This window comes from Liolophura sinensis, chromosome 1, assembly GCF_032854445.1.
Source record: "Liolophura sinensis isolate JHLJ2023 chromosome 1, CUHK_Ljap_v2, whole genome shotgun sequence".
In the NCBI taxonomy this organism is placed as follows: Eukaryota; Metazoa; Mollusca; class Polyplacophora; order Chitonida; family Chitonidae; genus Liolophura; species Liolophura sinensis.
Genome location: NC_088295.1, coordinates 19911792 through 19938039, shown reverse-complemented (window position 1 = coordinate 19938039; position 26248 = coordinate 19911792). Strand labels below are relative to the sequence as shown.

At 39.4% G+C, this 26248-nt stretch overlaps 1 protein-coding gene across 3 annotated transcripts; it reads left to right on the top strand.

Moving 5' to 3' along the window:
- The first annotated feature begins 1232 nt into the window (after positions 1-1232).
- LOC135479094 (axin-1-like) lies at positions 1233-21174 on the top strand. Of its 3 annotated transcripts, none has more exons than XM_064758819.1 (11): positions 1233-1348; positions 9441-10522; positions 16142-16288; positions 16790-16892; positions 17086-17229; positions 17500-18164; positions 19007-19144; positions 19397-19621; positions 19972-20124; positions 20467-20700; positions 20914-21174. In XM_064758819.1, the coding sequence occupies exons 2-11, from the start codon at positions 9555-9557 to the stop codon at positions 21038-21040; spliced, it is 2904 nt and encodes a 967-aa protein (XP_064614889.1). In that variant the 5' UTR covers positions 1233-1348; positions 9441-9554; the 3' UTR covers positions 21041-21174. The 3 variants fall into 3 exon arrangements, with proteins under 3 accessions (XP_064614889.1, XP_064614896.1, XP_064614906.1); XM_064758826.1 differs by lacking the exon at positions 1233-1348 and adding an exon at positions 1592-1748; XM_064758836.1 differs by lacking the exon at positions 1233-1348 and adding an exon at positions 2515-2639.
- The last annotated feature ends 5074 nt before the right edge of the window (positions 21175-26248 follow it).

Here is a 26248-nt window from a genome sequence, read left to right as displayed (position 1 = left end):
CAAATGGCAGGGGAATAGCTTAAAAATCATTTAAAAAAATGAAAATAAAGATAAACGGGAAAATGTAAGAAAATACATCAATACAGCGTTGAATAACAGATACAAAACAGACAACCAAGTTAAATATATTGGTCGGATTTTAATGAAAAACACGCACAAATACATATATTTACGGACGAGTTATACAAATTACACGCTAGAATCGCACGCCTTGTAAATACTATATATGTGTGTATATATCTACATAAAAATACAAATAATCTACTATATATATGCTCACAACCATGCATGCACCTATATACATTAAAATCTATATGTATAATGTCGCTGTCGCCATATTTCCATTAGCGGGTGGGCCTGTGTGGACGATCAGACGACCTCCATAACACGCTTGTAGCCTATACAGTGTGTGAGCTGAGCTAAGTCAGTCTATATACCCAGTTCACATATGCGAGAGAAATCGTCGTCAGGATCGAGCACAATGCCCCCCTGTGGTAGTGTTCTTGTAACGACCACTTCTCTTTTGAAACTCTATCAAGTCTGTAGTTAGTTGAGTGCGGGCTTTAGCTCAAGCCTACACCTGCCGCACGACTACATTGCCCGGCCACATCTGATTTAGTGCTCCGCTAATGCATGGGCCTAGACTTCAAAGGCGCCTCGGGCAAATGTGTGTAATTTATAGGGGCAAGGGTATTATCTAGGATTTTGGAACGAACATGGCATTTGTACAAAATCTAAAATGCCTTGAACATCTTCTTTTTACGCAACTTGTAACCTGCATTACTCTCTACACACCAAGATAAATTTTGGTAGAAAATACGCACAAAAATAGTAGTTTTTGCTGCTTTTCCGAGGCGGCAAATCTGTAAGGAGCTGAACTCTCCCAACCTCATGTTACTATCGGAAGCCATCAAACGAGTCCATATTAGTGGTGGGTGCAAGGACGTTATAATTTTCCCTATATATATTTTATCTTCATTTATGATCGTCATTTATTTCAGAGAATATACTATTTATCTGAAATATTCATAAACGTTTCAAACACTATAGCATATGCTCAGTATAGATAATGTTATAAAGGCGTTTGTTAACAGTAAACCTGCCCTCCTCCCCTTCATAAAATGCCCACGACCACCGCATTTTTGTGAATGTTGATTCTCGCTGAACTTTGATTGGCGCGGCTTCACCAAAAGGCTGACGTCACCGTGTATGGGCGATTATCGGCGGCTGGCATGTGGCTTTGATGTTCAGGGGATTCAAACTTTTTGAAAATTTTATCGCCATTTTGTTCTAAAGAGTGGCATATGTGCAGCTTGGATGGATACTTGTTCGGCATGGCAGTCAAGAGGTAAGATGGTCAAGTCTGAGGTTTAATATAGTTAGTTAGCAAAGTTATACTAGTTAAACTTTTGCTGTGTTTTACGTATTCTCTGTGATCAGTGCTATCAGGCCCCCTAGCCTGTATTCAAGCTGTACAGGATCACTGGCGATAAGTAACAAGGGGATTAAATTCAACAAGGAACGACGGCCCTTTGAAGTCCTTCGGACGGTCGCTCTGTCAAAACAGCCAGCGTATCTCTGTGGGAGTTAAGCGTGTGTTTCTAGCATATAGCCTGAGCAGATGGTCGTGTGAGAGTGTGAAGCCAGCATAGCTTTGTGGAGTATACAGTGAACTTACTGACGAGAATATTACATTTACACAGTGGATTCTGGACAAGACGTCACAAAGTTTGCATTTTTCTTATCTTGTAAGTAGTCGGCTGTTATAAACATTATACCGGTATTTATTTTACTTTTGACTGTCTGCCTTTGTGAATAGACCTATAGCACGATGGCATTATATATGTTGAAGTTATTAGCAGTGGTATCAAATTATTATTATGGATTTGTTATAAAGAAATTTAGTTGTTTAGCAAGGGAATGTGTCACTGGGAAAGAAGCCCTGAAGTATAATTGTGTTCATGCTTTTCACTCTTGACAAAGCCTTTTACCATTTATTTCTATGAAATTGTAATTACAACAATGTAGACTCTTTTACAACACGTTAGGCTTCTATATCTCAGCATTTGCTTCATAACCATGATTACCTAACCTTGCGACGGGGATCAAATTAGTTGTTATTGTGTGAGTTGCGATTCATGGAGACATTATAATGATCTTGGTAAAACCAGTAAGTTAAAAACGGCGTTGTTTTTGGTTGAATGGTGAAACACGGCGTGTATTTGATGGGTTTGAGTTGGACTGGGAGCCTCTCATACCGCAGCGCCCTCACTGAGGTAGGCCCAAGGCAGGATACGAACGAGGTAAGTTGCAGTGTTGGACTTGTCGTGGGGAATATCAACTTGTCCTCTTTTGCGTTCACATTTAGCGACATTGCTTCTTCAGTGTAATTAGTGGAGGATTTGAGCGCACGAGAGAGGATGTAGGATCTACGGATGGTCTGTGAAAGGGCTTTAAAATCTGCTCAATCAACTGTTGTGGTCATCTGAACAGCCTTGACTGGAGAACAAAATGGCGCGGCCATCACTCTCCGCAATGGCGACGCTTCGCTATAAAGCGATCGTTCGTTAGTGAAACAAGAGGCCTCTGTATAAGTAGCTGGCTTTTCGTGTGGTTGTGCTGACCGAGGAATTTTTACGGTAGGTCTTTGGTTATTGTTATTTGGCATATTTTAATGAATAACAACGGTTTTAACGTGCGTTGGCTGGGGTCAGAGATTGAGGTCATTCGGCCGGGACCTGGTTTGGCTGGGTTAGTTTTTCCAGAGGTAAGAAGCCATGCTTAGGAGGGCTGTTTTCGGTGGTGTGGGTACCGGTTCAGAACCTTGGTTGGCTTGTAGCTGTTGTCTTTATCGGGAAAATTCAGTGTGAACTATAATCTGGTTGCAAGCAAATTATTCAGGAGGCCATGTTGGTGTTGACATGTTCATGTGTTTTTATTTTTCTTTTTTTTCTTTTGGATGTATATGTATGAACATAAATAACACATTGTTGTACATTGTTACAATGGTGTAGATGGTGGTATAAATGAATGAAATCCGACCACAAGCTTGACTACACGGTTCGTACTATTACATTTTAATGTTACAGATATTGGGATGGATGCTTAATGCTTTAGCATCTGCGATCATAAATTCCTGGAAATGTAAAAACCCCACTGATCCTGTTTTGATTGTGAATGTAGAAATGCATGTACATTGAAATATGCCTGTGCAGGATTCTACAGAGCAGTTGTCAGTGCTGCACATGTACATGTCTGAGAAACCGTTGTTGAAAAGGCATTCAGTTTTGTAAATTTGCTCACAGTAATGGTTCTTGCCCTAGGAAGTGATAATAGTTGGGTCTGTTTGCTCTCTAGGTTATTAAGGTAAGTGCTATGGTACTACATAGGTAGTTGGAAATATTTGGTGCGTCAGGATGTTGTCAAAGTTACACATCAAAGATGTTGGCATATCCTGGTGTGATATGTTTTGATGTACGTACATGTACCATTGATTGACCTTTATAGTGAAGCATGTTGATTTGTTATTGGAGGTCTATAACATGCAGCTTTATAATTTAGTCACTCAGTTAAATATTTCAATTAGATCATTTAAATTTACACAAGTGCTGGACCATTGATATCAATATTTTGGGGGATTTCAAAGTAACTGTGAATTTGCGCTTGTTTTTATTATGCAGGTTTAGAATGGTTTAAGTTTGTCTGTTGGATTTTAATTTTGTTGATTGTGGCAAGTTAAATATTTGATGGGTTTGACTTGGCATTGTTGTTATGAAGTATATAATGGTCTTTCGGGCATTACATCATGCAGATTGTGTGCAGATCAGTTCTTACACATGTATGCATTTGGATATAGAATGTAATATGCCAGGGATTAGGTAACTGTTATCCGCTAAACCTTTACAAAATTGAATTAATGTTTTATGAGGTTTAAATAATTTAATAAGGACATTTTGTTGGTTGGAGATGTTTCAGAAAATGTGATCCCTGACTTCAGCCTCTTTCTTTGTTAAAGGATACATGAAACACTTCAGTTTTATATCAGTTTTATTTCCTTATGCGCAGGTTATCATATGTAACAGTGCAAACAGTTTTTTGAACTTTCACTTTGAGTGGTGAAAATGGCTTCAAAGTACAGTTTTCTTAAGGCCCCAGTGGTCAGTAAATGAAATTAAGTAGCTTGCAGCAGTGATGTCCCTGTTGAAAAAGAACTCTGGCTCATTGGGGGTGTGGGTATGAGGAACAGACCAAATGGTGGTGGATGTAGGGGCGCCGAGGGGACGCTAAGCTGGCCCGAAGAACCTTGCAGTACCTGTGTACATGTCATCTTGTCCACACTGTATCGACACGATTCACCGGGCTCGGGGCACTTCGGGGGTGTTCGCCAAGTTCCGAGCAAGGTCAACGATGTCATATCTGAAAAAATTCAACTGTTGACAGAAATTATGTATAATATAGCGGGGTAATTAGCACATATGAAAATATCCCCAAAATGAAATTTTTTTAACAAAATTTCCTGGGCATAAGTCATAGAAACATGATGTTTGTTTTAGAGTTCTTTTTCATGTATCCTTTAAGTAACATTGGAAGGCCTGACAGTTTAAGTCTCCGTAGAGGTAGATAGGAAGGTGATGGGAGGTGAGTTAGAGCCTCAGAGGTGGGCAGGACACAATGTGACTGTGTCAGAAGGTGATTGTAAGCATGTACATGTGTGAGGCTTTAGAGAGAGCCCTGTCTCAAGCCAGTACACTACCTGATCGGGCACTCAATACTTGAACAGGGCTGCCAGCTCACCTCTGTGATAAGAGGACGTCATTGTTTGTTCTGACATAAAGTGTCTCCCGTGTCACCAGTGCATGACAACATAAAATGTATATATCTATGGACAGGAAGGAGATATTAGTCAAGTGGTTTTCAGCCAGTTGTATTTTACACTCTCCAAACAAAAGGAGTCTGTTTGGTGAAAAGTCTTTGCCATACAATGCACTTGTATACTAAACCAGTCCTGCACCAGGATGGACTTGCCCATTGTTTCTTCTCTTTGATTGTGTCTGTTTTATCTCCCTAAGTTGTGTATTTTCTTTTCTGTTTATTTTTTCTTGTTTATAGGAAAGAGTGCCCATAATTCATTCTGTTGCCTGCATATTTTTTTTTTTTAAATATTCTAATATTTGGATAACTAAACTGTGCAGAGATGCAAGAATTTGTATCTTGTCACAGTTTCTACTATCATAATTGTTAATATTAATTTAATATTCAAATAACAATTTGCTATCCACAGGTATTGCAATGATCAATGCTGGTTGTGGATATATGGCAAAAACAGTGTTTGCTAATTATTTACTGAGTTGTATGCCGTGTTGTGTACTTTTATTCTCTCAGTCAAGGGAGATAACCTAAACTGTGTCAAGGCATGAGGCCTACACTTCATATTATTCTTCACTTCACTGGCCCGATCCCTTTGTAACCTCTTATATGGCTTTTACAGTTCAGTTGACCAATTTTGTTATGGAAGGATGCCTGGTCTGGATGTCTGGATTGTATTAAGTCAGTCAGCAGGTGGCAAGTTGGTTGACAGGAAGACTTTGATAATCTTGTACTATTAAGATGCTAAATCTCCAGAATCACAAGATTAGGATGTATTATATGTTAAGTACTCGGTGAAAGCAAACAGTGTCAATGTAGTGGTGTTTTCATCTTACACCGGGTTTGTCTGGATGGGTAACAAATTGGCATTAGTGGAAAGATCTATAATGTGCATTGTATTGAGGAAGATAAAGTTTTACAAGTATAATACTGAGTTATAGCTGTGGCTAAAGATGCAAGTATATATGTGAATTTGTGCTATTGGAAGGCCTGTGATATCTGTCTTGTAAACAATTGGTATATAGTCTTAATATAATTTGTTTATTTTTGTTTGTTTATTGAAGTGATTTATTACTTGTCAATACTTTTTGGTAGTTATTGTTAGTTGTGGAATGTAACTCGACAGTGTTGGGAGAGTTGCGGGGAATAACTGCTTCTAATGTGTCGGATCAACGGTGAGCAACATTTACCGCATCTTCACACATGCATTAGCGTAAATCCATGTCAACAGAGTGGTGAATGTAGTGCCTGAAAATGTACTTAGTTTGTGAATTTGTGCGATTGTCATGGATCATTTTGTTTCGGCGAGACTGAGAATAGGTTAGTTGATTATGGGGACCACTCGGTTGACATGGATTTACGCCTGTGAAGATGCGGTAAATGTGGCTTATAGTCGATCCAACACATCAGAAGCAGTTATTCCTTGTAACTCTCCTAACACTTTGTGTTGATCGATACAGAGAGTTACATTACATAACAAAGTTATTGTAAGCAAAATGGTGTTATATTTCAGTTTACATGTATGTGTTCATGTTTTGGTGTCAGTTGTGATGGCTCGGGTGTGTGCTGTTCTGCATAGTTTCCTTGTACCACTTCACTGAGCTCTGGTGGTTTTGTTACTTATGTATAATTTATAATGTTTTCAGGTAGTGTAGTAGTTGTAAGGGTCTGTTCTGAGCATACTCATGGATAACGAGCATACTCGTGAAGAAGACTTTTTCTATCTCCATTCATAGGCATTCTAATACTGTAATGGGGATTCTAGAGTAGGAAGTAGACATTGCATTATTCATTTGAAGATAAATTTCATACCAGTGTTTTCACAATCTCTATTTGCATTCTAGGACACAATACCTTCATTACAGCCAATGTGGTGAAGTATGCGTTTATATTGTCTTGACATCCATGGATTTAAGCAGTATAGTTGTAATGCACCGAAACAGTTGAAGTTTTCACTTACATGTAATGTGGACAAATGTCTATACCTATGGCTTGCTGAGTCAAACAATATCACTGGAGCCCATAGAAGCATGTCCATTTATTGACATAGCAGCTATTTTTTAACAAATTTCCAGCTGATTTCTTGTTGTGAAACCAGCCTAATTACAAAGGAGAGACCGCATTAAGTGCTGGCCCTATTCAGATTGGCTCCTTTGATTTCTCAAGGGTGACTGATCCCCTCTCCGATGCTCACTCTAGCCTGAAAATGAAATGCAGCTCTCATAAAGCAGATAGGTGTCAATATACCATAAAATTATCAAACTGTGGCTGCATCAAACAAGGCCCGACTATGGAAATAACTGCTGTGTTTATTTGAATTTGTCCCCCCCCCCCAATATTCATGGTATATGCAAAGTTGGCTGTGCACTGCCAGGGGCCATTCTCACAGTGTGTGTGTGTAACTACAGCTGTAGAGATATAATGCAGAGCTGTGGAGTTTTCCCTTGGCCTTGCTTGTTGTAGTTTCTTAAGTATGAATCAAATGGAAATTAGATGAGAAGATACAAGCCATGAGGTTGGCACACTGTAACATCAAAAGGCGCTGTTATGTGTCATCACTCACCTGCTACTTATTTCTCTGTTCAAAACTTGTTTGATCTTGTAAACAAAGTGGGGGAAGCAAAAAAGGGGGAAAAAATGACACCCTGATGAAATTTTTCTGAAAGCATCAACGATCCCATTGTAGTCATAAAAGATGGCACTAGGGTGGGACCTGTTTTTTTTTTTTTTTGTCAGATAATCCCAGTAGCACACAATTTAAATACCAGGCGTCTTATCTTGCTTGAAATCTGAAACTGATGTTAGTTACAAGTTACATAGATAAACTTACATAGCTTTTCAGGTGCTCATTTTTTACTGTGTGATGAAAAACAGTTTTTCCTGGCTGGATATTCGAAACTTTGCATAATCCATAGGGAAATACATTAAGCTATTATACCTGAAGCTTTGTTTTGTTGCAGGAGAAATCTATCAGAAGTATATACCCCCCCCCCCCCCCACTCCCCACACACCTCCCACCCATGTGTTGTAACTTATTCCTCACCACTGATTATTCACAAAGTGTCCTGTGTGAATTCCTGTTGTGTTATTCACTGGAACATCACTCACCGTCTAGATCAAAGGAACAGGATTGCCTGGCTGATTTTGGCAAAAGTGTAAAGGGAAGCCTTTCAAATGAAGCCTTAAGACATTGACATATATTTGGTAAGCTGGCTGTGATAGCGATGGGCCCTAGCTATCATAGGCAACGTCTGTTTGATGTTCAACCACAAAGGCTTTTGAAGGAGATCTCTCTCTTACATGTGATCACATTAACATCTTATCTATTTAAGATGATTTTAAGAAGAAACTGGACAAACGGTTTCATAAAACTGGCTTTAGATGTGGGAGCGAATGTTCCAACAAGTTCTGCAGCAAAGGGTTCTAACCCAAGAGGGAGAGGCTTAAGCCAGCAAATGGCACTTATCATGGGCAATAAGCACTTGGGGTCCTGCCACAGGAGATGTATTGATGTGGGTACTAGTCATCATAAAAAGAATTCCAACTTTTCTGATGAAATTAAGATGAAAGTAGAGCAACAGTGATGTCTTGTTATGGTTCTTCTATATTTAGGAGAGTTTGATGTTCTATTTGAAGCTGTGTGACTTAGGGAATCAGGCAGAAATGTGTCCCTGTTTAGTACAGCTATTTGATGGAAAGCTTAATGAGTTAAAAATAGAGACAAAAGACATTACTTTATTTGCCAGAACTGCCTTTTGTAGAGCCAGTTTTCTTTTGTATCTGTCTCTGGCAATATCTCATGATGTCTTTTGAGAGGCCCCAAGATAAATATGTTTGCACTGGACTCATTATTGTAAGCAAATGACAGAAGTAATGGTGGAGCAGAAGAGGTTTTGTAGCAGAAAGTTTGGCATTCTTTGCCCTCTCCCTGCCGACCTGTCTCTGTAGAGGCTGCACCATGGGGCTTGTTAAGTTCCTTCTTTAACCTCTGTGGCTGGGATAATTTGGTGTGGGGTGGGGATAGAGATACGGTGTGAACTATTAACTTATACATGTTCTGACAGTCTGTGACCCCCTTCAAAGTGCGGGCAGGCAGTGTAAAATATGTTCCGCTTTGGTCTTGTGCTAAGGGATTTGAGGAATGCCATGCCCTTCCCTTCGTATTACATGTTTGAGAGGAGGCTTTTGAGCGGGTTTAATGGTAACTTTATTATCTGAGTCTTAGTGTCAGATTTCATAATCAGTGCACACAGGAGACGAATTAAGCATCTCATTGATATGGGCCAACTATCTGCGATATATGTACAATTTTTTGATAACTTTTCTGAAATTGTTTTTACTGAAGTAAGTGGAAACAAACAAGATAAAAATTGTGTACATGTTTGCTGGAGATAAAGCTTTAAGGGATCCTGCTCTGTGTCCAGGTTTGTCTGCACAGATCTCGCATGTTTGTAGAGAACCTCATAATTTGTGAGATACTGTAGCGTTTAAAATCTGCCTTAGAAATCTTATAATCAGTGGTCTTTAGGAGTTAACTTTTTATTTTAATCAGATTATTTTTTTTCTCTTTTCAGCTGAGCATCTCCTGTTGCCTAACCCACCTGCCATATTGATAAATAAGGATTACCAGTGATCATGGAGTAACAAAGTGAAAAGTCAATGTTGAACCATCATTCGATGGATGAACTATGTCTCAGAACAAAGTCGGTGAATATCTGAGTGACTTAGAGGGCAACAAGTTCACGGAAAATGCCCCCAGACCTCCAGTACCCGGGGAAGAGAATGAGCTTCAATCGACTCACAGTAGTGGCTCTCATAAAAGTCACATGTCTATGAAGAGTCACTCCTCCGGGAAAAGCGGAGGATCACTGAATGGCGAAGTTGGTCACTCTCCGGCTGCCACACCGAGGCGCTCCAACCTGGACAAGTCGTGTACAGGGGGATCTCTTAGCTGCTCTGTACAGGGTCTGGACAAGTGTGATGATGAGAATGCCCCCTTAGGATTTGAACCTGAGGGAAGTGCGGCAAACTCGCCGCCCTTCACGGAAAACAGCACCCCACCCTGTTTGAAATGGGCGACCAGTTTACACCACCTCTTGGAGGATAGCGATGGAGTGCAGTTATATAGTAAGTTCCTGGAGAATGAAGCAGGTGGAAAGCATACGTTGGACTTCTGGTATGCCTGTCAAGGGCTCAAGAAACAACCTCCAAGTGAAACCGTGAAAATAAACTATATTATTAAAGTGATCAATAAAAAGTATATTAGAGGTGAATCCCTTTCATGCATTTCAGCTCGGACTCGAAAGTCTATATCCGACCAAATAGATGGTAAGAATTTGCTGCAGTCTATATTTGACGAGGCGCAGAGAGAGGTGGAGGAGTACATGAGGAACAATTCTTACCGTCTTTTTCTCAATTCGGATTTTTATGTGCAATATGTAGAACGAGCCAGCAAAAGCCCCAAGAGCAGTGAGACCTCCAGTGGCTCGAACAGTGTTCGTCCTGTTTCTGGACCTTTACCCACATTGCTAGAAGACCAAGAGTTATCAGCTCAAAGTTTCGACGCATCGTCTTTGATGGGACCCCCATCAAGTCGTTATACCTCCTTCACACAGCCAGAAAGTAAAGGATCAAGGCGTCCGGAGACAATATCTGGGTAAGTGTCATTTATAGTTTAAGACCGTATAAAGTGAATGGTCATTGTGCAGTAAGGAATATTACAGTGCCTAAGTGCCTAAAAAAAGGCTGTTGTATTTAGGAGTTGTACTCTCACAGTTCTTGGGGACATGGGTCAAAGGGTATTCTGGTTTCCTCCACTCTTAGGATAATGGCATTAAGCAACAAAATAAATAAATGAATTATGATGTGCCATTAACATCATCACTCTGTAATAAAATTCAGTTCAGTGTAAAAGGAAGATCTATGCAGTCTTTCATACATTTACATCCACCATTGGACAGCACTATACATTTAACTTGCCATCTTGACACCGAAATAGACACCTTGTTCAGAAAAAATATAATCATTATATGATAGGAATAAAACGTGGAAGTCTTTGTTAGTAACCTAGGTAAGCTCAGCCTTGCTTTTACCTGTATCAAGTCTTTTGTCATTAGCCATAATACTGTAACAGGAATTATTGGCACCAGTACCTGTACAAGCAAAGCAACTTCAATTGGTGCTGGGTGACAGGCTTTGTATCTATATCATTTATGCATGCATGTAAATTAAAAACATACAAATGCGTATCACTTGACAAAAGAGTTGACTGGCCTGTATTGCTGGCTGCCGCTTTGAGATCTCCACATCAAAGCACATCAGAAGTAACGTGTAGGCTTCTGCAGTACTTAATATTCAATTATTAGCTCAATAGTGGAGCTTGTCTCACAAAGGCTTGTCCGAACAAAGTCAGTAGAGAATAGATCAAAGAGACATTGATCCAGAAGGAAATGGGATACCTGGGCTGTAGGGTGGAGTTAGTTTTACCTCGTTATGTCACTTGTAGGCAAGATGTCGACCTGGCAGTAAGGGGAAAAGCAGGGCAATATGAATTGACCTTTTTGTAGTACTGTTCATCAAACTGGCCTGATGCAGTCAGTGTGTGTGGATATGGGCAAAAAGCAAGGAGTAATTGTGTGGTTATTGACAGATTCTGTACAAGCCTAGGATTTGTGCTGTGGCTGACCCAGGAACAAAGGCAGGGAAATAAGAGACCACACTAAGACACAGGCCAGCAGTCTTTTGTTTGTTATTTACTCTGCTCCAGTCTTAGATCCCAGCTAGATACGCAAGTGTGCTTTATGAACCTGCCCCTCAGGTTGACATCCGTCCACTTTTATTGGTCATCATAAAGGATATTGTAATTACTATTTCTGCTGTAGAATTATTTATGATTAGCCAGCCATGCAGTCATACAAACACGTTACAGTTCAAACACCAAGGAAATAAATTGCTGCATTAGGTTGTTATGACTTAACTCTTCAGCCTTTTAACTTTTCATTTGAATAATATATCAATTCAGGGATATTGTTTTTTTAACCTCAAGACAAATAAAATACTTGACATGCTTAACACAGGTGCGAATAGATTATGTGTATTACCTAATAAAGCCAAAACTGCCAACCTGTGTAAGGTGTATGGTTATTTTCCTGTAGGGGTATTACTATACATGCACGGGCTTGTCTTGTCTTGTCTGAATTTATCTGTCCAGAGTCACCTGTGAACCAATTTAATGAACCCAGTCTCTTCATCAGGATTTCGTGCAATACCTCATTCTAACTTGTGCTGACAGGATTAGTAAGATTAAGGTTCAATACAGATAAACATCATTGTAGGCCACATGCAAGCCTCAAAAAGTGCAAGGAATAAAACCTCATGTAAATTGTCAAACAGCACACATTTTGCATAAGTACTTCATGCACTTTAGAATGGTTGTGCTCAATTAGTGGCACTTGAGGCAAAGGTTGTAATTGCATCTCATGAATAGTAAATTTTTTTTTTATTCACGTTAGTGTTTATTTACAGGTGATATAATATATTCAGTATTTCATGTTACACATATGCTGTAAAGACAATGTGACTGGCAACTGATGACGTGAAAGCTCACATGCATTAGAAAGTTGAAGGCCTCACCATTGTCAGGTACATGTACAAACATGAATTGTGCGGATATTTATGTGTAGATTGTACATCAGTTATAGAGTCAAATAGGATCATGATCTGACATTAATATCCAGTCTTCATTGGAGCTTGGTTACTGATTTTAGCACATAATGATCAGGTCTGTTTTATGTCAATAAAGTTACGAGCATTTCCAAGTGGAGAACATCATCTAGTACTGGTACTACATGCGCTTATGATTAGTAAGAGTTTGCACCATCCTCATTTGGTTAATAGTGCATTTATGTCACTGCAGGGCACTCTCATCAGATAATTGTATTGACACCATTTATATATTGATCTTTCGCAATTATCTCCTGTTAAATAAACTCTACCCTTATAGTCCATTATGCCGTCAGTAATCTGATCAAATCACTCCCCTTTGAAGGTTCTCGGCCTCTCTTGAGCGAGTGAACTGTGCTATTTTCACATTCAGTGACGATAAGAGGGTGGGGAGGGGGTGGTGGCCGTGACAAGTGCTGTTGTACAACTGTGTGGGATTTTTTATGTGATTGAAAGAAAAACGGCTATATCCAGAAAATTGTGGCTGAGTTATTTTGAAAAAAAAAACAAAGCCAGTTCTGGTTCATGTCAATCCAGTCAGGGGAATCTTTGATATACACATTTATTATTTAATTTTATGGAAAAACATTTGAAATTTTTGGAAAAGAAAATATCCGTATAACTTTACATTGTGTCTTCTTCGTGGATGTTGTCATGTCCAAACACTGATTTAACATTGAGAAACACAGGTACATGTAGCATAAGTGAAAGGATAAATGCAGCCACGTGCAATGAATTATCCGGAATGAATACGCGATGAGTACTTTATTATGGGTGGGAAATATATGTACATATGTTGTCATGATCTGCTCCATCCGTGTCTCTCATGCCTGAGAATGAGTTTAGTTTTTCACAAGGATATTTTAGGATTTATACAGTACTTTAATTTAATGGATAAAAAAGAGGACCATTAAACTGGGCAACTATTTAATCAAAGGGAAATGCGTCTTTTTACTACTTGCAGAAGTGGGTAGAATTTTATGTGCGTAGGAGGCACCGTGGGGGGTGGGGGGTTATCTCCTTGGTCTAGGTAGGAAAAGAGGCTGCAGGAATTTAAGAGGTCACCTACATGTTGCGAGGCTGACATTAATTTTGTGAAGAGCTTGGCTGGAATTGTTCACATTTACTATGAGGCCCAATATTTCTAAAGGGGTTGTGCACTGGATAGCATGCAGGGGTAGCCAGGGGGCACTGCACCTTTGCCAGGCTACCTGTTGTCTCTAAAGTATGGTTTAATGACCCACCTCTGTTTGACTGTTCAGGATTGCCAGCTATAACCTAGGGCTAAGTTTAGGTGTAAGCTGTGGGAGCAAGAAGAGTATGTAGTCAGCCTGTGGATATATTGACCGCCAACAACCTATAATGCCAGCCTGGGCTGGGTGGCTCATTCAAGCTTAAAGTTTGGCTCTATGTATGTACAGGTCAACCAGTATAAAGTGGAGGCTTCCATGGGGGACTTGTGCCCAGAAAAAGCTCTTCTCCAGGGGGTATTTATCGATTAATATCTTGGATAATCTCAAAATGTGCTGCAAACTGAGGAACATGTCCACAAAATCTTGTCCTCTGGTTGAACTTGTAAAGAGGAGATAAGCTTTAGGTGGGACAAAATGTGAACATCTGTTTTACAATAAGAAGGCAAAAATCAAACAGACTGAGGGTGTCCCTCATGACCCTCAAGGGGAGCTCCATGCTGATGTAATTCCAACTGTCCAAAATTGAGCCAAATAGAATTCATGCCTTTCTGGGTATTGACTACTTGTATTTGTTCCTGTGGAAGAGTTAGCTGAAGCATTAAGAGACTTAATGGCCAGTTTTCTTTTTCCATTGTGAATGGGGAAGGCCTTCAGGTATCCTGCCTGCTGAAAGAGCCCTACAACCCAGGCTACAATAAATAGTGACCAGTCCCTAAGCCAGTACATTCCAGACTCATTTGTATGTGGACCTTTGTCAGTTTTATTGGTCAGATGTCATTGTTAAGGGGGGGAATCTGCTAGTCCCACACAACCAATTTGCATCTTATTCCTCTATTAATCAGGGTTGAGGGCATTTTCTTCTCCCAGGTAAAGAAGCACTGCGCCATTAAGGATTGATCTAGTGGCAGATATTCATCAAGCTGAGACAACTATTGCCAGGTGTTTGAGGGGTTGCTCAGGATTTATTTTATTTCTTCTCAAACTTATTTTAATGCAATGAGTAATAGTCCATTAAATAAACCAAGTGTACCTATTGTCACAGACAAAGACTTTTTACAGATGGTAGAATATGAAGTTCTTATATTATTGTCTGAGAAAGTCTTTGAGGGAGGAAAGATCATTTAGGACACTAGTGCTTTATTACACAAAAGACAAAAAACTGTTTAAAAGTGTTCTACGAAAGCAGAAAATATACGTGTCTGAGCCAATGATCCAATAAACTTATACATGGGCCTTAGATAAGAGCTGTTTTATTAGGATATAAGGACACCACTGTTCGGAACCACTCATAGCGGGTTGTTTAAAGTAAAAGGGAAACACTTTAAAGATAGCCATTGATGATAAAGCTGTCACTTCAAATAGGTAGAGATGTTGTAGGGATGATGTCAGTTATGTTTAAGTGTAACAGTCTCCTCTGCTTTGGTTACCTGAGGAGGAGGCTGTGACATGTACACTCAACATATAGCAATGTAAACACCTTTAGTCAATTGAGCCTGTTGTCAATGCTGGTCAGGCTTCATTCCGCAGTATAATTATACACCTGGTCTCCTTTGATGTTGATAACCTGCTCAACCTGTACCTGCCAGCTAGATTAGAGCACTCTTAACAAACACTCCGATTGAAAACCTTGTTCTCTCTGTCATGTCCGTAAAACCTGGAAAAAAATAACTCTGCTTAACACGATCATGAAAAGTGCGGTTTAATCAGTACACAAACTGATATGTGAGCCCTCGTCAGGGCTTCTGTTTGGTCGTGACACCGTAATGTGAGTGTATCTGAAGCTAAACTTTATTCACTGGCCCTATCTCACCTCCTCACCCAACACACACATACTTCATCAGTCCAAATATGTAACCACATCAGTCCAGATATGTAACCACATCAAGGGGCTTCCCACTCACAAAAACAAACATATTTATATAATACTGGAGTGTCTACTCTAGGACTGAACATCTTGTGATATTTCTTGTTATCTTGTGCATCGGTGCTTTGTCACATTGACAGTGATACAAGTCAAAAGACAAGCAAACAGGGTATAGATAAACTGAATTGTCTGTGGATATAACATGGTCCTTGGGATAAAACGTGTGCTGTAAACTGGTATAAAGCCCAGGGAGATATTATTTGCTCAGAGCTTTGCCTTTGGTCCAGAAAAACTTCCAGATTTGCTGTAAACATCTTAGTCACTCATTGAGCAGTGTTTGAGAAAACACACTGGTATACAGGGAATTAGTTTTACATTTTTGTTATGTTTGACTTTATATGTTATTCCACACAAACATCATGTGCTTTGAAATGATTATTTTCATCCATTTAACGTGAATAGCAAAATTATAATCATTCTTGTTTCTTCGCTGCAGGTATAACCCGTACACAAGTTTTCGCCAGCCACAGTCTCAGCCCTACTACACCTCCTACGCCACAGTGTCCGCTGTGGACAGCGAAATCCAGAGCCTGTCCAGCGATGCTCTCACAGATGATACCATGTCCCTCACAGACAGCAGTGTGTAAGTTCTCCACAGGGTGAAGGCTATACCTTCATGGGTCTACAAGCTTTTTCATAAAAATATGGATCGGGAATTGTCACCAGGTAACTCATGTTAACCTGTTTTGAAGATTTATGAAGCAGTTAAATCAGCATGAATGAAAGCTTGTGGCATGTTTTCTAGTGATAGTGGCCATCCATGATTGGTACTGTGTAAACACATATTCGCATAATTAAATGAGAATGGAGGAAGAGGAAAATTCCTTTGAACCCCTCTGTAGGAAACAATATGCACACAATCATTGGACTTGAATATTTGTGTGGGCCACTTCAGTAGGAAATTTTTGTCAAATGGTGATCAAAAAAATGATGTAAAAGTTGCAAAATATTTTTTTTAGCCTTATGAAATTGGGTGGAAGAAGGTTTGTTAGGGTTGGCTCACTGTTGACAACTTTAGTGCCTCTTTAATAATCCATTGGTGGTAAGTTTTCATTGTATTTGATGGTGTTTTATGTACTTTCAGGGATGGCTTTCCTACGTACAAAAAGCATTGGAAACAAAGACGAGCAGTAAGCCGGCGAGCCCAACAGAATAAGGAAGGGAAAGATGCCCCATTAGTCATACCTGTAAGCGCTTGTCTTTTATCTGACCTAATTATCATAGTCTGTCTGGGAATTGTTATCATCAAAGGCGTCCATTGTCACACAAAGCTGTCAAGTTACCTGCTCAAGTCATTCTAAAGATGGAGATGAGAAACTGTTAACAGAAAGTGGTTTTATATAAGTTTTTTTTTTAAGTTTTTCCTCTCTTCTTTTGCAGAGGACAGACCGTCCACCAAAAGATAGAAACATTGCTGAAACTGATCCTCAGAAATTCGCCTCTCTTCTTATTGAGAGGTTACATATTGTGCTAAAAGAGAGGGAAAAGGAAGAAAAAATGGCTGAGTCTCTTCGAATGTGTGAGGTAGGTGACACCATAGTCTGTCTTGATGTTTATGAACTAACAGATTGCCCCCTTAGCAAGAGTGTAGCAAGATGTAATTGTCAATACATGTTACAGATTTCACCATTTGTGACAATAAGTCTTGCACTCAGACCCATCAGTAAGTTAACGACTCATGTCAAGCAGTGCATGTAGGATATCTGAAATCTGACCTTCATACAGGACGATTGATGGAGCTTCTTGTCTGATTTAGTTCTGAAAATTAAAAATGATCTGTATGTTTGTTTACAGATTGAAGATGGTGATAAGGAGGAATTCATGAAGGCATCCAATTCATTGTTATTGATACAGTCAATAGAAGAGGATAATGCACAATCAATATTAGAAGAACATTGTTCCCGAATTTGGGACAATTCATCCCATCACACACCTAGTCGGTCACCTGGTCGGCATTCACCCAAATCAAAATCTCCTGACAGGACATTACGCAAAATGCCGGCGTCGGCAAATACTACCTTCCCAGGAACACTAACAAAATCTCGCAAAGCCAAAAAGGACAATTGTATTTCCATGTTGTCGTCGGACAGCGGTGTTGGTGATGAAAAACGTGTGCATACAATACATCATCACCACCATCATCATCACGGAACTCAGGGCCACGGCCGTGCCACCTTGGAATGGGTAGCCCAGAACAAGACAATGGCACATTGGCGTGGGGATCAAACTGGGCGGCCACACGGAGACTTCTTACAGGGTACAAAGACATCAAGTAGTGGTGCAGGCAGTATAGGACCAACAGGGGAGTTGAATGACAGGAGGAAAGATGGAGGAAGGCGCTCAAATAGTCGCAAAACTTCAACGGATGCTAGTAGTGTTTTTGACAGTGGCATTAGTGGTGTGTACGAAAAGGAACCTTTATTACCAACTCCAAACCCATCGGATCCCAATTACGAAAAGTAAGCTCCTCAAATCTATCAGTTTTATTTCAGTAGGAGTATAATCATCACAAATATTACATGTACACCCATAACTAACTTCTCTTCAAGCTGTTTTCCACATAGTGCATGTCTTGGTGGCCTGTTTTTCAATGCTATGACCACACTAGGCACTGCTGCAGTATGCTGTTGTCATTAGGATGCTACACTGCTAGTGAGACACTGTAGCAGACAATTGTTGTGTCCAGTACAGAACAATGGTGATTCTAACAGCTACACATAGGCAGTACTGCTGCTGGTAATTTGCCAGGGGTCTCTGATGATCTGTTCAAACAAAACAATACTTTGGCTATTGTTTTACCTTGTATGTAAAAGGTTTTGAAAGCATTGAAGACACAAAATCTTGTCCCCTCATATTGTTTATCATTGCAAATGTTACAGAAAAGATTACAGTGATAATTTGAGTTTCATACTTAATTTTAAGCATGCAGTTCTATAGAGTGGATGTGAGTTGCCCATTATGAACTGGGTAGTTTTTTTTCTTGTATGAAATGATTGTGAAGTTCTATATCTTGTGGACTATACTGAGATATTACTATACTGTATGTACCTAGTATTAGGCACATCGTCTTGGGAAGTTGTAGTGGCAGGTGTAGTTGGTGTTGCCAAGCACTTTAACGCTGTATTGGTGTACTATACCTGGATTGCTAAAAAATCAAAAGGAGCACTACATGTATAAGTGTCTCATCAAGAACTGCCCGTCAAAGGAAACTTCATCCCAGACCAAAATTATGATTAGTAATGATTATACTATTTCTAGTATAATCTATAATTATAATATTATATTATTTCTACTATTGTAGGGTTATGGGTTGGATGCTGGCAAGTGATAATGTAACAGCGCCCGGTGGTAACCTTGCTGACTCTGACCGTAGCTCCTCTCACAAGTGGTCGCATAAAGCAGCTTCATCATCCCCATCCCCTCAGCCTCACAAAGGAGGGTAAGTCAGAGATCTTCATTTGTTAATGTCTAAAGATGTTTATCATTGACTTGGGTTACAAGCACCCTTCCATGTATGCTTTTCTGATCTTCGTAAACTAGAATTTCTGAACATATTTCACTTTTAAGATTTGTGTAGAAATACCTGTTGTCTAATGGAACACACACACACGTTCCAGTGTGGTCCTCTAGCTATTCTGTGGTTTAACTTGAATGTGTAATTCAATAACTTGGTCACCTTTTTGCTCCTCAGATCATCGAAGAAGCAGCAAAGCCTGAACTCAAGCAATCGTTCTGCCTCAGCAGAGAGGAGCGGGGCTGTTCCACCCCGAATACCTCACGGAGGAGTTCAGCCGAACCAGCCAATCATACAGGATCCGTCCATGCCACTGCTGACACCGCCCAACACGATGACGCAGTTAGAGGAGGCCAAGAGACGCCTGGAAAGCGAGGCGAGGGCTCTGCCTGTCAAATCAAAGTAAGAGCCCAGATACATTTGCAATTGCAAACTTAAGATCAGAAGTCCAAAGTCTGCTAAGATGTGGATGTTGCATCGAAACTCCTTATTCTAAATACACAAATAGTGCTAGACAGAAAAGTAATAGCTTCAGTGTTACAGAATATTTCAGCATTTATTATAAGATCATGAAGAGATCTGATTACTTCTGTTGATGGTTAACTTCTGTATGATATCAATGTTTAAAGAATGAACAGATTTAAGAAAACATGTCAGAATATAGTCAGTTAATTTCATTAGATGGATGAACTGCAATGCATTTCTCTGTTTCCACTTGTTACAGTTTTACCTATTTTCCGTTTTTGTCCCAGGTCTTTCGCTGGTGTTTCGGCACGTGATAAGAGAAATCCCCCTCCATCTCAGAGCACCTCGCAGATTCGAAGTTCTCCATTTACAAGGGTTGTGCCCAGTGGTCTTGACCTTCAGTCAGGAAACGTTACACTCCCCACACTTTCGTCCTCAGAGTGAGTAGAATTGCATGTTCACAAAGTTGCCTTTTATTAAGATGTCATCAGAAAGATAAACTTTGACTGCAAGAAATGGATATGTGGATCGAAACATGTGATAACATTTCATTGAATTTGTTTAGATTTCTCTCTGTGCTTTAAATACTTGTGTATAATGTTCTGAACAAGAAAGTGAAATCATTATTATTTACAGGGATTTGTACTAGCCTAGTATACTTTGAAATTTGTTCTGTGCAAGTTATGTACTTAATTGGGGATGGCAATGCTAAAAGCTCAGAGAAAAATCTGTACATTAGATCTGGAAACATTACTAAGCCTGTGTTGTATTTGTGTTGACAGGAAGAGGTCTGCTAAAAAGTCAAGTACGCCAGTGCTAGCTAACAGCTCTGCCCTGGCCAGTCTCCCATCACAGTCCATGTCCCAGCCAGCCTCAATGTCTCAGTCCCAGTGTGAGGAGACTGTCATCGGCATCTACTTCTGTGGTGACCCCATTCCTTACCGCCACACCATACCAGGCACAGATATCACACTAGGCCAGTTCAAACAACTCATCAGCAAAAAGGGCAATTATAGGTAAGTCATCTAGATAATTAGTTTTGAAATAGATTTGATCCCCAGTGCACAAGAAAAGGAATATGTCACAATATTAACATGATAATTTAAAGGCTGCCAGATTTTGCAGGTTACCATTACTAATAATGGGAGATAACTCTGATAATGCCCAAAGTTATGCCCCTTCCATACGTACGTCAGATTAACATCGATGTTTTTTTCTCCTTATTTCAGGTATTATTTTAAGAAGAACAGTGATGAATTTGGCTCTGGTGCTGTGTTTGAGGAAGTTGGGGAAGACAGTTTAGTGTTACCATTATGGGAAGGAAAGATTGTAGCCAAAGTGGAACGTTTGGATTAACCTGGGTGATTCTTGGTGCTAGTGGAATAGTGGCGTGAATGATTTGATTGGAACTAAATGGCTACTGAACTGATCACAAAGACATAGGGTCTAGCTGGTAAACTGATGACTGTGTGGCTGTGTAGTGATACCTCAGATATGGGACAGACTGAGAACTGCCCCATCCAGTAAGGGGTTCTCACCCTGGCCATTGATATTTCCATAATGAGAAAGCCGGTTGACCTTCTGAAGGTTACTGGCACATGATCTTGTTTTACAAGACCTATATCAGTGCACAGAGCGATGGGATACAATATCCAAGACTGGATAATGGATAGATATTGACACCTAAGTAAATGGAATACTAGTACGTTCTCTCTCTCCCTATATATATATATATATACATATATATATATATATCAGTATATATGTATAAAGACACTAAGTGTGTGTATATATATATATATCTATGTGTATACACCGCTGTGTACAAATATATCAGAACTATTCAGGTATGAACAATAACTGTTACAACTGACTCAGGGCCTACACAAGCTATTGTTTCCTTGTTTGAGGATTTCTGTTCAATTTGATTTCATGAGTTGTCGCTGTGGAATACCTGAGTTGTATTACGATCAGGTCAAAGGCTTGATGAGAGTTGCACTGCCAAAAGCCTTGTTGCTGGTGTTGCGGATCTACCCTCGCCTTCTAGGCTTGCTATGACTTTGTATCCAGTACTGCATTTGGGTCCGTTTTAAACTGTCTAAATCTGTCTTATTTATTGAAAATGGTTTTTATAATGGTGTATGATGTTTTATGTTAAAAAAGAGGATAATTCATCAGAATAATGCTGGTCATTCTATTTAAAAGTTGACTATGAAATATGTGCGAACCTAAGTAAATTATTTGCAAATTTTTAGTCAAAGAAATTAGAGAATTCTTAGTTGATTCTTGTGTCCATGTGGACAGTAAGTTTGCTCCTATCAAAACGTTTCAAACTTCCAGAGACTGCTTAGCTATAGGGTTTGATTTATGTCCCGGTTATTTCTGTAGCTTCCAAACTTCAACTAACTTACACGAGATAATCATATGGAGTGCTTGTTAAAATATGCATATTTGTTTATTTTGCGATTGTCAGCATTTTTCAATGATTCTCTTGTCCATTTTAGTTGAGTAACACTACTGCTGTGCCTTTACACAAAGAACAATTGTATGTGGTTAAGAAATCACAGTATGCTTCCAAGTCAAAGACTGCTTATTTGTGCCGTCATAGAGGTGCAAGCCAGATCTGAAGTAAACTATTTTTGATACGTTAAGCCACCTGTGTGTTTATTAAGAGATACAAAGAATTATTAGTGATTTCCATGATGATCTGTGTTGAAGTTTTATGCGATTTCTTCCACTTGGATCACGTTACTTAATAGTGTTCTGTATATGTGATACACGTCGTGTTTCAAGCAGTAAAATTAGAAGTAGAAGATAACAATAATGATTCTTCTGTAACAGGGATGGGATTCTAAACTAGGTGCTCATGAACCATGTATGGAAGACGAGAATGACACAGTATTAGGTCAATAAAAGACAGCAGCATTTCTGGTTGATAGGGCATTCGCTTATTTTAGGCAACGGAAGAGGTCATGTGCATCTACAAGCGGCCGCGCCATTGATCCTGTTAATCCTTCCATCCTGTAATTGTGATTATCCTACCATCCTTCTCCAAAGTCCAGACCAAACCTGTCCGATTCATAATATTGTTGTTGTCATATGGAGCATGCTATCTGTAATCTCTTATATTTTTGGCTGGTATTATGATGTTAATTTGACATGGTTCTAATAGTGCTGTATTTTTTAATTTTTGTGGTTTTTATTCTGTTACTTGTAAATTATATAGCTGTGGCTGGTGTGGCACCCACATGACGTTGCTGGCCTGTGTCCCACATGGCTGTGATCGTGTCTGTATGGAATTGACCAGGCCACAAGACCCTCTAAGGTTGTAACCTAAAATTACAATGTGCCATCCAGTCTGTTAAGGTATATGATGATCCAGCAAACATCTGAGACTTGTACTGGGCTGGCACTGCAACGCTTTAGTTCTGAGGCTTCTGTTGAGTTCAGAAGAAAAGCCGAGCTTTTTAATACCGCAGAATTGTGATTTTTATTGCCAATTGGAATTCTGAAATTGGAAGTTGTGATGTGGCAAAACCATACACCACCCTAGTTATTTTAGTCATACACCATTCCTTTGTATATTATTGTACATAGACTCATAAATATTCATATGCATCATGTCATAACATCCTCAGCCAATCAGAGCTGACTACCAGTAGGATGGTAACATAGACAAAAATAAAGTTTTTACAGTATTTTGAATTATTGATGACCTTAGGTGTTGAATTCATTGAAAAACAAAATGTACATGTAGTTTCATTGATGTTTGCTGATCAACTGTACAAACTTGATGTTTGCCATCACTGAAACTATATAAGATTTGTCAAGGTGTGCCCCAGGCTCTGCCTGGTTTCTTCCCACCATAATACTGGCTGTTGTCTTGTGAAATATTCTTGAGTACACCAATCAATTAAATCAAAGCGTACCCACTAATGTAGGTGAAAATCTGCATTGTTCACAATAAGAAGTACCTGGAAACGTGGGGAATTCCTCGCCTCTGTTGATCTTGTTAGTGCAACACAGTTATAGGAAGACAAATCTCCTGTTTCTGAAAAATTCCATGTTTTCGTAAATTTGATGTCCTGTATCTACCCAGATTGATGACTGATTCACTTCACTTAAAGGACATTGCCTGCCCTGCGTTTAAGGGCTGACCATGCACGGCTGCATGGAAAAGATGCTTATGGTTTAATCACAGGGCTTCTATCTTGCTCTTCAATTTCTCTCACAGGCTTGGTATCAAGAAGCTGCTTAAGGTGCTCTCCTATGTGGGTTTACATGAAGTTGTAGGGAGATTATTTGATTTCCACCAAAAAGCTGTATGTTACGCGTGTTTTACGCCTTGCTTAAGAATTTTTCACTTATGTGCAGTCAGGTTTACGGATGAAGGGTCAAGCGAAAGAAAGATCGCCAGTAACTTGCCAGAGGTCAGGTATTGTTTGCTTAGAGCACTTGAGTTTCCTTCACCCGTAATTTGAGAGCCTTCGTATATGTGAAAAATGTCAAACAGCAGTCGAATGGATAAATATTTCTTATAGATAACAATAGACAAACTAATTTGGAGCATACCGGCAACCACATTAGAGTAACAGCAATGCTTGTTAGTAAAAATAAAGACCACATGCAGTCCAAAGCAAAGAGGAATTCCGCTCAACACTGGTTTCACGTGACCCTTGGTTATGTCCGGAACATACTCTGTATCATTTAAAGTTCAGCATTTTTCAAGTGACGCATTTTGCATGATTCTCATTGATTCAGCCAATGGTGGCTGACACTAAGATTACACAGAAGTGATACACATACGGGCACTCATGTCAAAGTCCGTATATACTGTATTCATAAAATTATACTTTTTGAGATGCCATGAAACTCCATGCCAATCCAACCATTTGTAAGTTTGTCTCCAAAATCAAATGTGCATAAATTGCACTGAAAGTGGTTTTTTTCATAACCAAACTAGGGCATGCCTACGGGCATGTATCATCGTGACGGCATTTATTTGAATGGGGATTCAGCCTGTTCTCAGAACTATTTCATTATACATCTGTATATGGCAGTGGCCAGGTTGCCTGCAAATCCATAAGATGTTATAAGACTTAAGTGGCAAACTGAATCAGCGCGGAAACGGGATTCGAACACGTGACCTCGCTGGTAACGGTACTGAACGTCCGCATACATGTCTGTGAAAAAATTTCTATCCATTGGGGGTATATGATAAAAAAAAAATAGTCCTGAGATCAGGAGTACTGCATTTATAGTATAAATATAGGCCTACGACATATGATATAGTAAAAATGAAGCTATAGTTATCCGTATTTTTATCAGAGAGCGATCTGTGAAAGTGGAGGAAAGCGTGCAAATTAAGGAAGTGAACCTTTGTGAATTCAGCATGTTCAACCATATTGATCGTGATAGATGCCACTAATGTGAAACCGAGTTTAGTTTGACTTGTGGAGGAAATTCTTCGCTTGTAATATCTATTCGTGAACAAAAAATGTCTACATTCATGTACATAAAATATCTATTCTAAAATTCTGACGTCACTGACACCAAATTTTGCCATTGAAACCCCTATAAGAGATGAAACATCTTATTGCATATTACACTTACTGAATTGTTTGGCTTTCTTGAATTTTTAAATTAGTGTAAGGGAGGTCACTCATCCAACTGTGAAAAATGAATGAACGTTCCGAATTACCTGCATTTCATCCTATATCTATATATTCATATAAAATTTTTGTCGCGCCTGCTATATGGCACGTATTGTTGTTAAATTTGTACATAAAGCTTCAATCAAAACCCCTTTTTTCAGTCATATGTCTTTGTGAAGAAAGTTTAATTTTAGGTTTAATTATCATGCGTGTAAAATTAAAACCAAACGGCATGCAGCGTGGAAAAACAGCACATGATAAAGTAGGGGCTTATATACGTGTGGTATATTAGGCTATGAATGAATCGGTGTTATCGCGTAAAGCAGACCGCTCATGACAATGTAAAACATTTTAAGTCCTTTTCTTTGGCCTCGGATATGTTGGATCACAGTTTACACATCAGATCTTTGCTGAATATTCTGTATTGTGTTTACTAAAAATCTCCTGTTCACTGGAAAGAGAAAGGTGATAATGGTATTGATAACAGTACACACGTGTAGGATGGCTTATCTATGAAATGGCGATCCTTTACCACTTAAAATTCGGACGTACGAATAGATTATATTGTTCATTCCTACAGCTGCAAGCGATGAAGTTTTGTGGGAATGTTGGTAACGTGCCGATATTAATTTAATATCAATGCATGCACATCTTTGCTCCAGTATCCTCTCCGGTCGTACTCGGGAAGGTTTGTCAGCAGTCTGCGGTTCTGACCAGTTTCCTCCCGCCATAACGCTGGCCAGCGTCGTATGAGTGCATATTTAGTAGAGCGTAAAACACCAATGAAATCAATAAGTGAATAAATAATATTTCTCCAGTAACTGTTTCACCACGTTAGCAATTGTTTAGAACAATGGAGAAACAATTTCAGGACAAAGGAAATCGGTTCTTAGCTGTGTCGTTTATTTGC

What these genes read in the sequence shown, in the direction of transcription:
- LOC135479094 (XM_064758819.1), top strand. Translation starts at nt 9,555, where the DNA reads ATGTCTCAGAACAAAGTCGGTGAATATCTGAGTGACTTAGAGGGCAAC. An exon ending in CGTCCGGAGACAATATCTGG is followed by an intron (nt 10,523 to 16,141) that starts GTAAGTGTCATT and finishes TCTTCGCTGCAG; the next exon opens with GTATAACCCGTACACAAGTT. An exon ending in AGTCTCTTCGAATGTGTGAG is followed by an intron (nt 17,230 to 17,499) that starts GTAGGTGACACC and finishes GTTTGTTTACAG; the next exon opens with ATTGAAGATGGTGATAAGGA.